At 37.7% G+C, this 15,068-nt stretch overlaps 1 protein-coding gene across 3 annotated transcripts in view; it reads left to right on the plus strand.

Moving 5' to 3' along the window:
* The first annotated feature begins 223 nt into the window (after positions 1 to 223).
* cdk11b (cyclin dependent kinase 11B) overlaps positions 224 to 15,068 on the plus strand; it is a 37,502-nt gene continuing 22,657 nt past the window's right edge. For 2 of the 3 annotated variants that reach the window (XM_079383679.1, XM_079383680.1), the window contains exons 1-6: positions 224 to 341; positions 525 to 654; positions 7,785 to 7,900; positions 8,006 to 8,133; positions 10,704 to 10,851; positions 13,978 to 14,126. In XM_079383679.1, the coding sequence (XP_079239805.1) occupies positions 280 to 341; positions 525 to 654; positions 7,785 to 7,900; positions 8,006 to 8,133; positions 10,704 to 10,851; positions 13,978 to 14,126 (733 nt within the window). In that variant the 5' untranslated portion in view covers positions 224 to 279. Of the gene's footprint in view, positions 342 to 524; positions 655 to 7,784; positions 7,901 to 8,005; positions 8,134 to 10,703; positions 10,852 to 11,943; positions 11,995 to 13,977; positions 14,127 to 15,068 lie in introns of those variants that run through there. The other variant, XM_079383681.1, reaches the window with a different exon arrangement.

Consider the following 15,068-nt stretch of genomic DNA (forward strand, 5'->3'; position numbering starts at 1 on the left):
TCAATTTTAATTGCAGATTTCAGGTAATATCATCGGACTACTTTTAAATTACTTGTGACCTATCTCGTTCATAACATCGATTTAAATATATATAAGAGTAAGAAAAAAGCCCATATTAGCCTACTGTTGTGTAATAAGTGCATTTATTTGACACTATATTACGTCAAGTTTTCCCAAACTGAGGTTCATAAAGGAACTGTTTGAGAGTTTCTGCTTCAGCTGCTGAATGAACTGAGCGCCGGAAGGGGGCAGTGCGACGTCTTCGAACCGGATGTGATTATGCGAAAGGAGGAAGGGAATTGTTCTTCCGGTGTTGTGAAAACGCGCCGAACACATCACAGGTGATGATCAATAATTATAGTTTTAGTATCAGTTTGGTTTAATAGATGTGTGTACGTGTGGTTTGTATTGTTTCAGTACTTCATGCTTCATAACACTGAAAGCAGCAGAAGCGAGATGTTCGTGAATGTTGTTCAGATGTGTTTCTTCAGTGTTCTGGACTGATTTATGACTGTGCTTCGCAGTGGAGGTGATTTGGAGCTGATGGGGGACGAAAAGGAAACCTGGAAAGTTAAGACATTAGACGAGATCTTACAAGAGAAGAAACGCAGACGAGAGCTGGAAGAGAAGACTGACCCTAAACGCTCCAAGACCGTAAGATAACATTAACTAGCCTCAGATAACATTAACTAGCCTCAGATAACATTAACTAGCCTCAGATAACATTAACTAGCCTCAGATAACATTAACTAGCCTCAGATAACATTAACTAGCCTCAGATAACATTAACTAGCCTCAGATAACATTAACTAGCCTCAGATAACATTAACTAGCGTAAGATAACCAGCAGCTTCATATACACTGTGTTCTACATTAACTAGCGTAAGATAACCAGCAGCTTCATATACACTGTGTTCTACATTAACTAGCGTAAGATAACCAGCAGCTTCATATACACTGTGTTCAACATTAACTAGCGTAAGATAACCAGCAGCTTCATATACACTGTGTTCTACATTAACTAGCGTAAGATAACCAGCAGCTTCATATACACTGTGTTCAACATTAACTAGCGTAAGATAACCAGCAGCTTCATATACACTGTGTTCAACATTAACTAGCGTGAGATAACAACATTAACTACCATAAGATAACCAGCAGCTTCATATACACTGTGTTCTACATTAACTAGCGTAAGATAACCAGCAGCTTCATATACACTGTGTTCTACATTAACTAGCGCTAGATAACCAGCAGCTTCATATACACTGTGTTCAACATTAACTAGCGTAAGATAACCAGCAGCTTCATATACACTGTGTTCTACATTAACTAGCGTAAGATAACCAGCAGCTTCATATACACTGTGTTCTACATTAACTAGCGTAAGATAACCAGCAGCTTCATATACACTGTGTTCTACATTAACTAGCGTAAGATAACCAGCAGCTTCATATACACTGTGTTCTACATTAACTAGCGTAAGATAACCAGCAGCTTCATATACACTGTGTTCTACATTAACTAGCGTAAGATAACCAGCAGCTTCATATACACTGTGTTCAACATTAACTAGCGTAAGATAACCAGCAGCTTCATATACACTGTGTTCAACATTAACTAGCGTAAGATAACCAGCAGCTTCATATACACTGTGTTCTACATTAACTAGCGTGAGATAACAACATTAACTACCATAAGATAACCAGCAGCTTCATATACACTGTGTTCTACATTAACTAGCGTAAGATAACCAGCAGCTTCATATACACTGTGTTCTACATTAACTAGCGTAAGATAACCAGCAGCTTCATATACACTGTGTTCTACATTAACTAGCGTAAGATAACCAGCAGCTTCATATACACTGTGTTCTACATTAACTAGCGTAAGATAACCAGCAGCTTCATATACACTGTGTTCTACATTAACTAGCGTAAGATAACCAGCAGCTTCATATACACTGTGTTCAACATTAACTAGCGTAAGATAACCAGCAGCTTCATATACACTGTGTTCAACATTAACTAGCGTGAGATAACATTAACTACCGTAAGATAACCAGCAGCTTCATATACACTGTGTTCTACATTAACTAGCGTGAGATAACAACATTAACTACCATAAGATAACCAGCAGCTTCATATACACTGTGTTCTACATTAACTAGCGTAAGATAACCAGCAGCTTCATATACACTGTGTTCTACATTAACTAGCGTGAGATAACCAGCAGCTTCATATACACTGTGTTCAACATTAACTAGCGTGAGATAACCAGCAGCTTCATATACACTGTGTTCTACATTAACTAGCGTGAGATAACCAGCAGCTTCATATACACTGTGTTCAACATTAACTAGCGTAAGATAACCAGCAGCTTCATATACACTGTGTTCAACATTAACTAGCGTGAGATAACCAGCAGCTTCATATACACTGTGTTCAACATTAACTAGCGTGAGATAACATTAACTACCGTAAGATAACCAGCAGCTTCATATACACTGTGTTCAACATTAACTAGCGTGAGATAACCAGCAGCTTCATATACACTGTGTTCAACATTAACTAGCGTGAGATAACATTAACTACCGTAAGATAACCAGCAGCTTCATATACACTGTGTTCTACATTAACTAGCGTGAGATAACAACATTAACTACCATAAGATAACCAGCAGCTTCATATACACTGTGTTCTACATTAACTAGCGTAAGATAACCAGCAGCTTCATATACACTGTGTTCTACATTAACTAGCGTAAGATAACCAGCAGCTTCATATACACTGTGTTCAACATTAACTAGCGTAAGATAACCAGCAGCTTCATATACACTGTGTTCAACATTAACTAGCGTGAGATAACATTAACTACCGTAAGATAACCAGCAGCTTCATATACACTGTGTTCTACATTAACTAGCGTGAGATAACCAGCAGCTTCATATACACTGTGTTCAACATTAACTAGCGTGAGATAACCAGCAGCTTCATATACACTGTGTTCAACATTAACTAGCGTGAGATAACATTAACTACCATAAGATAACCAGCAGCTTCATATACACTGTGTTCAACATTAACTAGCGTAAGATAACCAGCAGCTTCATATACACTGTGTTCTACATTAACTAGCGTAAGATAACCAGCAGCTTCATATACACTGTGTTCTACATTAACTAGCGTAAGATAACGTTAACTAGCGTAAGATAACCAGCAGCTTCATATACACTGTGTTCTACATTAACTAGCGTAAGATAACCAGCAGCTTCATATACACTGTGTTCTACATTAACTAGCGTAAGATAACCAGCAGCTTCATATACACTGTGTTCTACATTAACTAGCGTAAGATAACGTTAACTAGCGTAAGATAACCAGCAGCTTCATATACACTGTGTTCTACATTAACTAGCGTAAGATAACCAGCAGCTTCATATACACTGTGTTCAACATTAACTAGCGTAAGATAACCAGCAGCTTCATATACACTGTGTTCAACATTAACTAGCGTAAGATAACCAGCAGCTTCATATACACTGTGTTCAACATTAACTACCGTAAGATAACCAGCAGCTTCATATACACTGTGTTCAACATTAACTAGCGTAAGATAACCAGCAGCTTCATATACACTGTGTTCAACATTAACTAGCGTAAGATAACCAGCAGCTTCATATACACTGTGTTCAACATTAACTAGCGTAAGATAACCAGCAGCTTCATATACACTGTGTTCAACATTAACTAGCTTAAGATAACCAGCAGCTTCATATACACTGTGTTCAACATTAACTAGCGTAAGATAACCAGCAGCTTCATATACACTGTGTTCTACATTAACTAGCGTAAGATAACCAGCAGCTTCATATACACTGTGTTCAACATTAACTAGCGTAAGATAACATTAACTAGCAACCAGCAGCTTCATATACACTGTTCAACATTAACTAGCGTAAGATAACAAAATTAACATTACTTTTTGTAAACAAAAGTAAAGAATTGCAAAATATAAATAAAACGGAGCAAAAGCAATGATTTTGCAGTACATATCCATGGCCATATCTACTAATTTATTTACAACGCTGCTTTTATTTTGCGTTTCATTCAAGTTTGAGCTTGATACAGTTTTTCTCTTTGCGCTTCACATTTCTGCGTGTGGCACTGTTTTGACATGGGGGTGTATTATTTTACTCAATACTTTCATTTTCTTTCGCAATGCTTCAATTCTCTTGCAAATATATATGACATTAAATTGACTCCATAGTATCCACCTTATTTTTTATCGTGGAAGTAAGCCGCTTTCTGTGAATGTGTGAGACTTCCGGTTCATTATCCGCTGTAGGAAAATAACACGCAGTAAACCACCAGTGTGTTCAGAATTAATACAATACATTAAAATAACATGGGAAGACACACCACTTTGCAACATCAAGCCTCAAAACGAGCTGTTTTGTACAGACGTCACCGCAAGCCCGTAATGGGATTTGCACATAAACAATGATTAATTTTCAGTTCAGAGTTTATTATTCAAGTCGTCATGTGTACAGGACACGACAATTCTATATTATACGGAAATCAGTTTTATTTTTTCCCAAATTCCGTTTTTTCCATTTAAATTTTTCTGGATTCTGTTTTGTTCGGTTTTAATTTCTCGACTCCTTTTTAATGGTTAAATTAAATTTTATTAATCAAAAAGCATGTCTAATTAAAATCTTGAAACTTTTATACAATTTCACTTCAATTTATTAGTTTTAACAAAAATTACATGTTTAGGGTTCTATGAATTATTTTTTTCTCATGTTTTATTGTTATTAAATTATGAGTTTTAGCATGTCTAATTATTTGAATGCATAAAACGTATTCAAATATATTCTTATTAAATATTTTGGGGGTTTTTTCCCCTCAGAAATTCTGTTGTGTAATTAAATTTTTCTGGTTATCAAATGAAGGCATAAAACATTACATTTTATTTATCTTTTAATTATTTAAAATTATAATTTTTTTGCAAACAAAGGGGATTTACTCTTAAAATTAAAACATGAAAGAAATGTGTGATTATTCTCTAAAAATTAAGGTTTGTTTCATTTTGTTAGTAGTAGTATTAGGCTATGTACATTTATACTGAACAATAGTGTTGGATTACAAATTTATAAAATGATAAATCTAGGTTCCAATGTAATAGTATATAAACTGAAACAGTGTGTTTTACATTTTGAGGTACAGATGATGACATTCTAAGATGAAGTCAGGCAGCCCAGGTGTCTGAGACATTAACCTTTTGTCTTTAGGCACTTCCTGACCATTTGGGTGATACTGTCAGGCTGATTGGATTAGCACCTATGCATTTGAATCACACTGTTATGCTGATGATGTCAGGGCTAGGGAAATTCTGGTAATGGGCCGATTCCTGTACTGTGTTTGCATGCTTTGTTTAGATTGTCTCCACCTCTGTATCCCTCCCCCTCGAAATGTATATAAACTACAATGTATACTGTTTGAGTCAGACTTGGATGACTACAGCGACTACTGCGAGTTCTCAATAAAGAGTAACTTATCCCAAAGTCTCCTGGTCTCTGCTTTGACGAAGGAAAAAGTTTCCAACAATAGTAATATTTTTCTGAACAATAGTAAGAAGTTAAACTGGGCTTTTATTTTGACGGGTTGGCGTGAATACCTTTACATTTCTGTGTGTGATGATATGCTAGTTTTACTCAAACGGTAAAATGCTCTCAGAGCAGTTCAGGGGCCTCATTTATAATCGTTGCGTACGCACACAACCTGCCCTGAAAGAGACGTACGCCACTTCTTACGCAAATATATATTTATAAAAACAAACGCAAACTCTGACCCATGCGTACGAACCCTTTTTCCAGGAGTGAGAAAATGAATGAAGTAAACAACGATTTTAAACTCTGTCGATATACACATTTACATTAAATATTCCACTCTCATAATGTAAATAAGCACTGAAATTACACAAAGTCATTATGCAGATTTTTAAACAAGAATTAGGCTATATGAATTTATACATATTTGTAGTGGATGCGCTTCATCACTTTTCCTGTAGCATGCTATGTTTTAGTGACAACAAGGAGTGCTATAGGTGCACAATAATTCATCTTTAATCTGCAGATCTCATGTTATGAGAAATTATTTTTAGCGAGAAGAATGATCAATGATGCGCACTTACTTCGATATTATGGCGGACAGTGATGGATATTCGGTAGTCGACCGGTCCATTAATTGTCCGGTTTGAATAGGTCCAATGATAATAACCTACTATTCAACCGCAGCTGCACGGAGGTGTTAATGTCGTGTGAAGGCTTCTCCACAACATTAGGAAAAATAACACTGTATTTGAAGGATACAACTGGAAGTAAACGTAAGATTTGCATGTTTCATTTTTAAAATACATCAGTAGGCCTATCTGTTTCCACTAAAAATAGCCAGTGTAAAAGAATGAGATCAACTTTATTCTTTATAATTTTATAATAATTCTAAAATACTTATTTGATAACCATTTTAAACAGTTTTGTTTTTGTGAGTATTTTGATATATTTATTTTAAAACAAGGATATTGGATGACTTTTAGCAATAAAAAAAAAAAAAAAAATGTTTGGCACAAATGGCATTTATAGTCTGTATCATATATTTCCTTAATGTCTTGGACCTTTGACGGTGTTAAACATGGTGTCACGTGGATGGGAATATGCATGGAAATGATATGCAGATGAGGTTATGCATAGTAAAACTAGGCGTTGTAAGCTCCATATATGGTGATTTCGGGGAGGAGTCGGGGTGGAGACGCACGTACGCTTCCCCTGACTGGGCTTTATAAAGGGATTTTTGCGCAGGTTCCGGCGTACGCATGGTATTATAAATCTGAAAACTTTTGTGCGTATGCAAAATCGAGCTTTTGTGCCTACTTTTAGGATGATATCTACGGAGAGTTTTATAGATGAGACCCCTGGAGATGTTCATGTGTTTATGTCCTCATTTAGTGAGACGACAGACGCTGAAAACACAGCGAGCGTCACACTTCAGTGTGTGTGTGTGTAGTAAACAAAACCATGCGTCTGCACCATTCATTCACACAGAGACACGCAGAACATGCAGGATTTACTTTTAAATAGTATTTTTGCAGCTTAATCTTCACAGATACTGATCCGTAGCGTACTTTGATTTAAGTGTAACGACCTGCTTTTAATTCATTCAAAATGTGACATTCCGTGATATTCCACGTTAAACAGTAAATTCTTCTTTTATGACTGGATTCCGTGATTCCGTCCAAGTTTTCTGCATCACGGAAATCATAGGGCCCCATTATTATTAACCCTCCTGTAATGTTCAGAAATTGGGTACATCTTCTGAGTTTGGGGTCTGTTTGCCAAAAATCAGTGCTAAAAATACTCAGGATTCATGTAAAACTGAAAATCTCTGTTGTAGCTTGTCAGAAATTCAGTATAATTCCCATCTGTATTTACAGTGTTATTTCTGTTATGTTAGGGGTCAGTTTGATCCACATATATACTTCTAAAAATGTTTAAAAAAAAAAATTTTCTTGAATATTTGCAGACAACACTTGTAGGTGCAAACAACTACAAATAAATATAAATAGCATCTAACATTAGCTTATTTTAAATAGTATTTATTAATATCAAAATGTCCATAACACAAGAAGATGATTAATCAATGTATTCAGGCAGGTGTCCACTGTAATGATGGATCTGTTACACTTTAAATGATCTTTCTCTGTGTCAAATTATTTGTTTCTGGCAGACGGATGATCGGGAGTCCAAACGGGACACTCCGGAGGAAGGAGAGCTACGAGACCACAGGATGGAAATAACAATAAGGAATTCACCCTACACACGGGAAGACTCGACTGAAGACAGGTTACTGTCGTGTTTTTGAGAGGTGTAATGCTAGTGTGCAGCATGGGAACATTAATAACGGCTGCTATAACTCAGTTCTGTGTCTGTTTGAATGTGTTTCTGCAGAGGAGAGGAGGACGAGTCTCTGGCCATCAAACCCCCGCAGCAGATGACAAGAAAAGACAAATCCTACCACAGAAAAGAAGAGAAGAGGAAGGACAAGAGGCGGCACAGGAGCCATTCTGCAGAAGGAGGTCTGCACCTTATCCAGACAAACCTGCCACCAATTAGATAACATTATAATAATGACAAATCAGTCAAATTTGCAACGGCAGTATAAAATAAATCCCAGAAAATCAAACATTTGCAAGGATTTAAAAAAATGGATGCCAATATCAATGAATCTAGGATTTTCAGCGCTGACCCTAAGCACTAATGCTGGAAATCGGCTAGAATTGTTCCTTTAAAGATTCTCATTGCAGGGCTCCAGACAAAAAAATCGAGTAAGGAGCCATTGGCTCCTATAAAAGAAACACTTAGGCGCCAAATTATTTTTTTAGGTGCCACAGAATAAAAGTGGTTTATTTTATTATTATCATTTTATTTTTCCCCCCTATTTTAACATTTCAATCATTTTGTCATGTGTTTGTCTTATCTTTTCTAGGCTTTATCAGCATTTTAATCCATCTTGTAGATGATCAGGTCGACCGGGGGACTAAGGTTCACTTAATGTGTGAATTAAATATCTTTTACAACTTGAAATATACAGTCACAAAGAATTGTTCGTTACACAGAATCTGTACCAATATCATGGACCATAAGCATCACTTGGCAACTGAGTGCAGTGCATCCTATAAATGTTGTCACGTCTTTCACACATTCAGTCTGTTTTTCTTCATTAGTAAAATGCAATTTTATAGGAGGAGTTGAATCATGTACAACAGAATAAGTAAAAATATTAATATGCAACAGCGCATAAATATAGCAAAACGCTCCTCTTTATAGTTATTTTTCTAGCTGACTGATGAGTTTATGGACACTGAGTGGTTATTCTGAGGTAAATGTATTACAATGCAATGTTTACAAGCTTTATACATTTCCTCAGTTTGAAACACTGAATGAGCTTTTACATAAAACATTTCAGTAAGTTGTACTATAGGCTTTCTTATTGCCTACCTTTTGATCATGTTCATTTCATACTATAGTAGTAAATCGAAATATATAATGGGTTCACTTGCTGCTTTAACTGAGGTGCTAAAGAGATCGCGCCTGAGCATTAAGTGATACTCTCCGCTCGCGCGATCCGGACGCATACACGGACCGTGTGGACGCGGGGTACTGGTGTTTATATTACCCAAAGTGTGCGCTTGTGGTCCGCATTAAAGAGCACCCAAACCGCATCATTTGAATTTCGTAGCATTTTAAAGCTGATACTCTGTTTATTAAAAAGTAAGACAGCACAAAGCTTTTTGCGATTACTGGATGGCAAGTGCGCTTCAAATAACAGGAAGTCCATGCATTAACAGAACACAGCATATAGACTAAGATCTCGATAAGAAGAAGCCATATTAGTAATGATTATAAATGAGAATTGTTGACGATATTGCCAGTATCCACAGAGCTGACAGCTTTACCTGTTGAAGTTTGTTCAAGTTGTGCACGAAATAGACACGGCTTTTCTGCACTTGCACTTTGGGGCTGTTTACACCTGGTCACTTCATGCATTTTTTCCTGATCGGATAGCTATCTGATCCTGAAAAGACCAGGTGTAAATGCCGTCCGAAACGCATTCGAGACGGATATAAATCCAATCGCTCGAACCACTTCAGGAGGTGGTCTGGGCGAAACCGGACAAGTGTAAATGCATCTGGTTGTTGAAACCACATATGGTAATTTTACTCCTCCCATAATATTAAAATAATAGACGTGTGAGAGCGTTTTATAGGCTATATGGCATGTTATAGTCAGATATGACAGCGCAATGCAACAAGCATCACCGCGGATGAGTAGCGGAGTATTTCTTCAGCAAGCGACGCGCAAACTGAATGAACCTGAAAGTAAGTCGCAGACGCTCAACACACAATCTTCTTCATTAAAAGTAGCGAGACTAGCCTATCTTTCCAGTGCTGATGCCGCGCGCTCTCTTGTTGCGGTCTCTGATATTGAAATTAGCTGATAATTAATAAAATGATCCATTGCTTTCATTGACGTGAACTCCGTTATATTTGCATATGAAGCGGGAATTGAAGAACGGATTTATATCCGTTTTGCGAAGACACATTTATGTGGCCAAGTGTAAATGGGGAAACGTTTTAACAAATCATATAGATATCCGATCAGAGAAAATGCATGAAGTGAGCAGGTGTAAACAGGCCCTTTCAGGTCTCTCTCACTGCGTTCAGCAGACTGTGTGCGGCAGAGACGAGGACTGTTTGAAACTCTTTCCAGTAAAACTTTGATGCGCATCGTCTTATGTAAGTTTAATACGTGAACATAACAAAAGATGTGAGCGCAAAACAATCGGGAAAAAAGTCCTTTCATGCAAATTATATATAGTCGCCAGTGGCGACCTCAGCAAAAACTTCACTCGCAAATTAATATTTTTGGTCGCAAATGCGACCATTTTAGTCGCAGTTTGGAGCCCTGCATTGGTGAACTGTTTATGAATTAAGCTTTGGTAAATCTGCTTGACCTTTAGAGATTGGGTAGAAAGAAACATTCAGTTCATTATAGTCAGGACACGAAGCATCTGAATTATCACTACAGTTTCTTGTTTGGAGCTTTGCAGGTAGTCATTTGTGTTTGTTTGATGTTGTGTTTACAGCAGGGAAACAGGTGCGCACAAAAGACAAAGAGGAGCGAGAAGATGAGAGAAGGAAGAGACCATGGCGGGAGGACAGTAAATCTCGACAAGATTACGAACGTGAGAAACGGAGGAGGGATCAAGCCAGAGCTCACTCCCGCCGAGAGAGGTCTCTCTCTCACACACACACACACAGACTCTCTCACACACAGACTCACACAATCTGTCAAAGTCAAAGATCAAAAATAAAGTAAAAACATGTTGTGAAAAGTCATTATCAAAATCAGTATTTAGTTTTTGCTGCTTAATATTTTTGTGGAAGTTGTGATGCACTAATTAAAAAGTTTGATATAAATATTTTTAATTAAAACAATTATTTTATTAAAATAAATGTAATAAGTAGAGCCCGACTGATATGGGTTTTTTGGGGCCAATTAGGGAGTAAAAAAAATCCGATATCGATATATCGGCCGATATTCTTTGTGTATTTTAAAGTACAGTACCAATTAAAAGTTAACACTTCCCATTCGTGTGTCCAAACTTCACTGATACTGCATATAGAATACAGTGTATACATAAACAGAATATATATATATATATATATATATATATATATATATATATATATATATATATATATATATATATATATATACACACACTCACCTAAAGGATTATTAGGAACACCATACTAATACTGTGTTTGACCCCCTTTCGCCTTCAGAACTGCCTTAATTCTACGTGGCATTGATTCAACAAGGTGCTGAAAGCATTCTTTAGAAATGTTGGCCCATATTGATAGGATAACATCTTGCAGTTGATGGAGATTTGTGGGATGCACATCCAGGGCACGAAGCTCCCGTTCCACCACATCCCAAAGATGCTCTATTGGGTTGAGATCTGGTGACTGTGGGGGCCATTTTAGTACAGTGAACTCATTGTCATGTTCAAGAAACCAATTTGAAATGATTCGAGCTTTGTGACATGGTGCATTATCCTGCTGGAAGTAGCTATCAGAGGATGGGTACATGGTGGTCATAAAGGGATGGACATGGTCAGAAACAATGCTCAGGTAGGTCGTGGCATTTAAACGATGCCCAATTGGCACTAAGGGGCCTAAAGTGTGCCAAGAAAACATCCCCCACACCATTACACCACCACCACCAGCCTGCACAGTGGTAACAAGGCATGATGGATCCATGTTCTCATTCTGTTTACGCCAAATTCTGACTCTACCATCTGAATGTCTCAACAGAAATCGAGACTCATCAGACCAGGCAACATTTTTCCAGTCTTCAACCGTCCAATTTTGGTGAGCTCGTGCAAATTGTAGCCTCTTTTTCCTATTTGTAGTGGAGATGAGTGGTACCCGGTGGGGTCTTCTGCTGTTGTAGCCCATCCGCCTTAAGGTTGTGTGTGTTGTGGCTTCACAAATGCTTTGCTGCATACCTCGGTTGTAACGAGTGGTTATTTCAGTCAAAGTTGCTCTTCTATCAGCTTGAATCAGTCGGCCCATTCTCCTCTGACCTCAGCATCAACAAGGCATTTTCACCCACAGGACTGCCGCATACTGGATGTTTTTCCCTTTTCACACCATTCTTTGTAAACCCTAGAAATGGTTGTGCATGAAAATCCCAGTAACTGAGCAGATTGTGAAATACTCAGACCGGCCCGTCTGGCACCAACAACCATGCCACGCTCAAAATGGCTTAAATCACCTTTCTTTCCCATTCTGACATTCAGTTTGGAGTTCAGGAGATTGTCTTGACCAGGACCACACCCCTAAATGCATTGAAGCAACTGCCATGTGATTGGTTGATTAGATAATTGCATTAATGAGAAATTGAACAGGTGTTCCTAATAATCCTTTAGAGGTGTGTGTGTGTGTATATATATATATATATATATATATATATATATATATATATATATATATATATATATATATATATATATATATATATATATATATATATATATATATATATATATATATATATATATATATATATATAAATAAATAAATAACTTGAATTAAGGGGAAGTCGTGGCCTAATGGTTAGAGAGTCAGACTCGTAATCCAAAGGTTGTGGGTTCGAGTCCCCGGCCGGCAGGGATTGTAGGTGGGGGGAGTGAATGTCCAGCGCTCTCTCCACCCTCAATACCACGACTGAGGTGCCCTTGAGCAAGGCACCGAACCCACAACTGCTCCCCGGGCGCTGCAGCATAAAATGGCTGCCCACTGCTCCGGGTGTGTGTTCACGGTGTGTGTGTGTGTTCACTGCTGTGTGTGTGTGTTCACTGCTGTTGAACACACACACACAGCAGTGTGTGTTCACTGCTGTGTGTGTGCACGTTGGATGGGTTAAATGCAGAGCACGAATTCCGAGTATGGGTCACCGTACTTGGCTGAATTTCACTTCACTTAAGAAAATAAACAAGGTAACTGTGTAGGGCAACAAGCTACTGCCAATCCAACAGGGGCAGGTTTATGCAGGAAGCACAGCTTCTCCAAATGTTAACATCTAAAATTAATATTTTTTTTCACAAATTCTGTGTTGTGTATTTTCTTGTAATCAAATCAACACACAGAACATGAGGATTCGTAACTAATCCTACTTGTCTTTTTGCAGTTTAATATTCACAGACACTATATCGCGATTTGATTTAAGTGCACTGACCTGTTTTTCATTTATTCATCACAAATATGACAGATTCCATGCACTAAATCACCATTCAACAGACTCAAGCTGTCTATGGGACTGCAGAAAGATACTAACTTTCAATCTGCTACGTTACTGACGGCATATTCGCTGATACCGATATATCTGTGACAGGCTCATATCGGCCGATAAAATTGGCAAAATGATATATCGGTCAGGCTCTAGTAATTAAAATAAAATGTATAAATACTTTTATTCAGCGAGGAAGTATTAATCTCATCAAAAGTGACCGTACAGATATTTATAATGCTACAGAAGATTTTTCAAATAAATGCTGTTCTTTTGAACGTCTATTCATCTGTGAATCCTGAAATAAAATATCACAGTTTCTACAAAAAGTATTGTGCAGCACAACCGTTTTCAACATTGATAATCAGAGATGTTTCTTGAGCAGCAAATCAGTATATTAGAATGATTTAAAGTCAGATATGAATGTTTAAAGTCAGAAAGCTTGTTTTGCTGATTTGTCAGTCAGCGGGGGTGTGAAGCGTCTGGCTTCATGTGAAGGTCTTTAGCCTGATGACAGGAGCACGGCCTGTCCTGACTTCTGTGTGTTCGTGTGAAATCTGCAGGGATCGACTGGAGCAGCTGGAGCGTCAGCGTGAAAGAGAGCGCAAGCTCCGTGAGCAGCAGCAGAAAGAGCAGAGAGAGCAACGCGAGCTGAAGGAGAGAGAGAGGAGAGCAGAGGAGCACCGCAAAGATAGAGACCCCCGCAGGGAAGGTACGTCAACAGCACATATATACCCCCCAAAATAAAAGTTCAGTGTAACTTCAAGAAATTATGACTGAAATCATATGTGTATATATAGAGAGAGAGAGAGAGAGGGTTGTGTGGGTCTAGTCAACTAAACGGTACAGCTCCTACTAGTCGACACTGAAAACAATAGTGGATTACATGAGAGAGAAAAAAAAAATATTTTATCGTTCAAATTACCATAATTGTAACGTAACATTTAAAACGTTTTAATTAAATTAAAATAAAACTTTTGAAAAAGAATGCATATCAAAATATTTAAATATATATATATTTTTTTTAAAGCGTATCTGGGTGGAAACTACATTTTTACCTCAGACCTCGCATGTGTTTTCTTCATGTCAGTTGCGGCGAGCTCAAAATGACCACGCGAAAGACCAGTAAGGTGTGGGATTATTTTTTTTGAAGAGTTGTGTGTAAACTGTGTAATGTCAGATTGACTTACAATAACTATACTGAAGCGATGTGTAATCATATTCAATACAGGTACGTATGCATTAACTTGGAGGCTAACCAAAGCCAGCAAATGTCAATCATGTCATACACTACAACCGTGATCCCATCCGCGCCATCTATTCCTCTAAACGAAGACCCACTTCGGTGGTGGTGTGGGATTTACAGGCTCTTTTCGAAACGGTCTGCTTGTTATCTCTCTGCGTGCCTGTGACTTCAGTTCCTGCCCAGTGCATTATTTTTTTTTTTTTCACGTGCAAAATCGCCTAGTCCCGTCTTTCGCCAGACCACTTTAATATGTTAAATTCACTGAACAAATGAGCATGGTCTGGGTGCATGGTCACAGAAGTAAATTTTTTGAAAGCCATTTTAATGCTATTCCTTGATAAACTTTCCTATTGTTTTTGACTTTTGCTTTTGTGTTTTAATATGTTGGCCTACGTTATATGAAAATGA

This window comes from Barbus barbus, assembly GCF_936440315.1.
Source record: "Barbus barbus genome assembly, chromosome: 29".
Classification (NCBI taxonomy): Eukaryota; Metazoa; Chordata; class Actinopteri; order Cypriniformes; family Cyprinidae; genus Barbus; species Barbus barbus.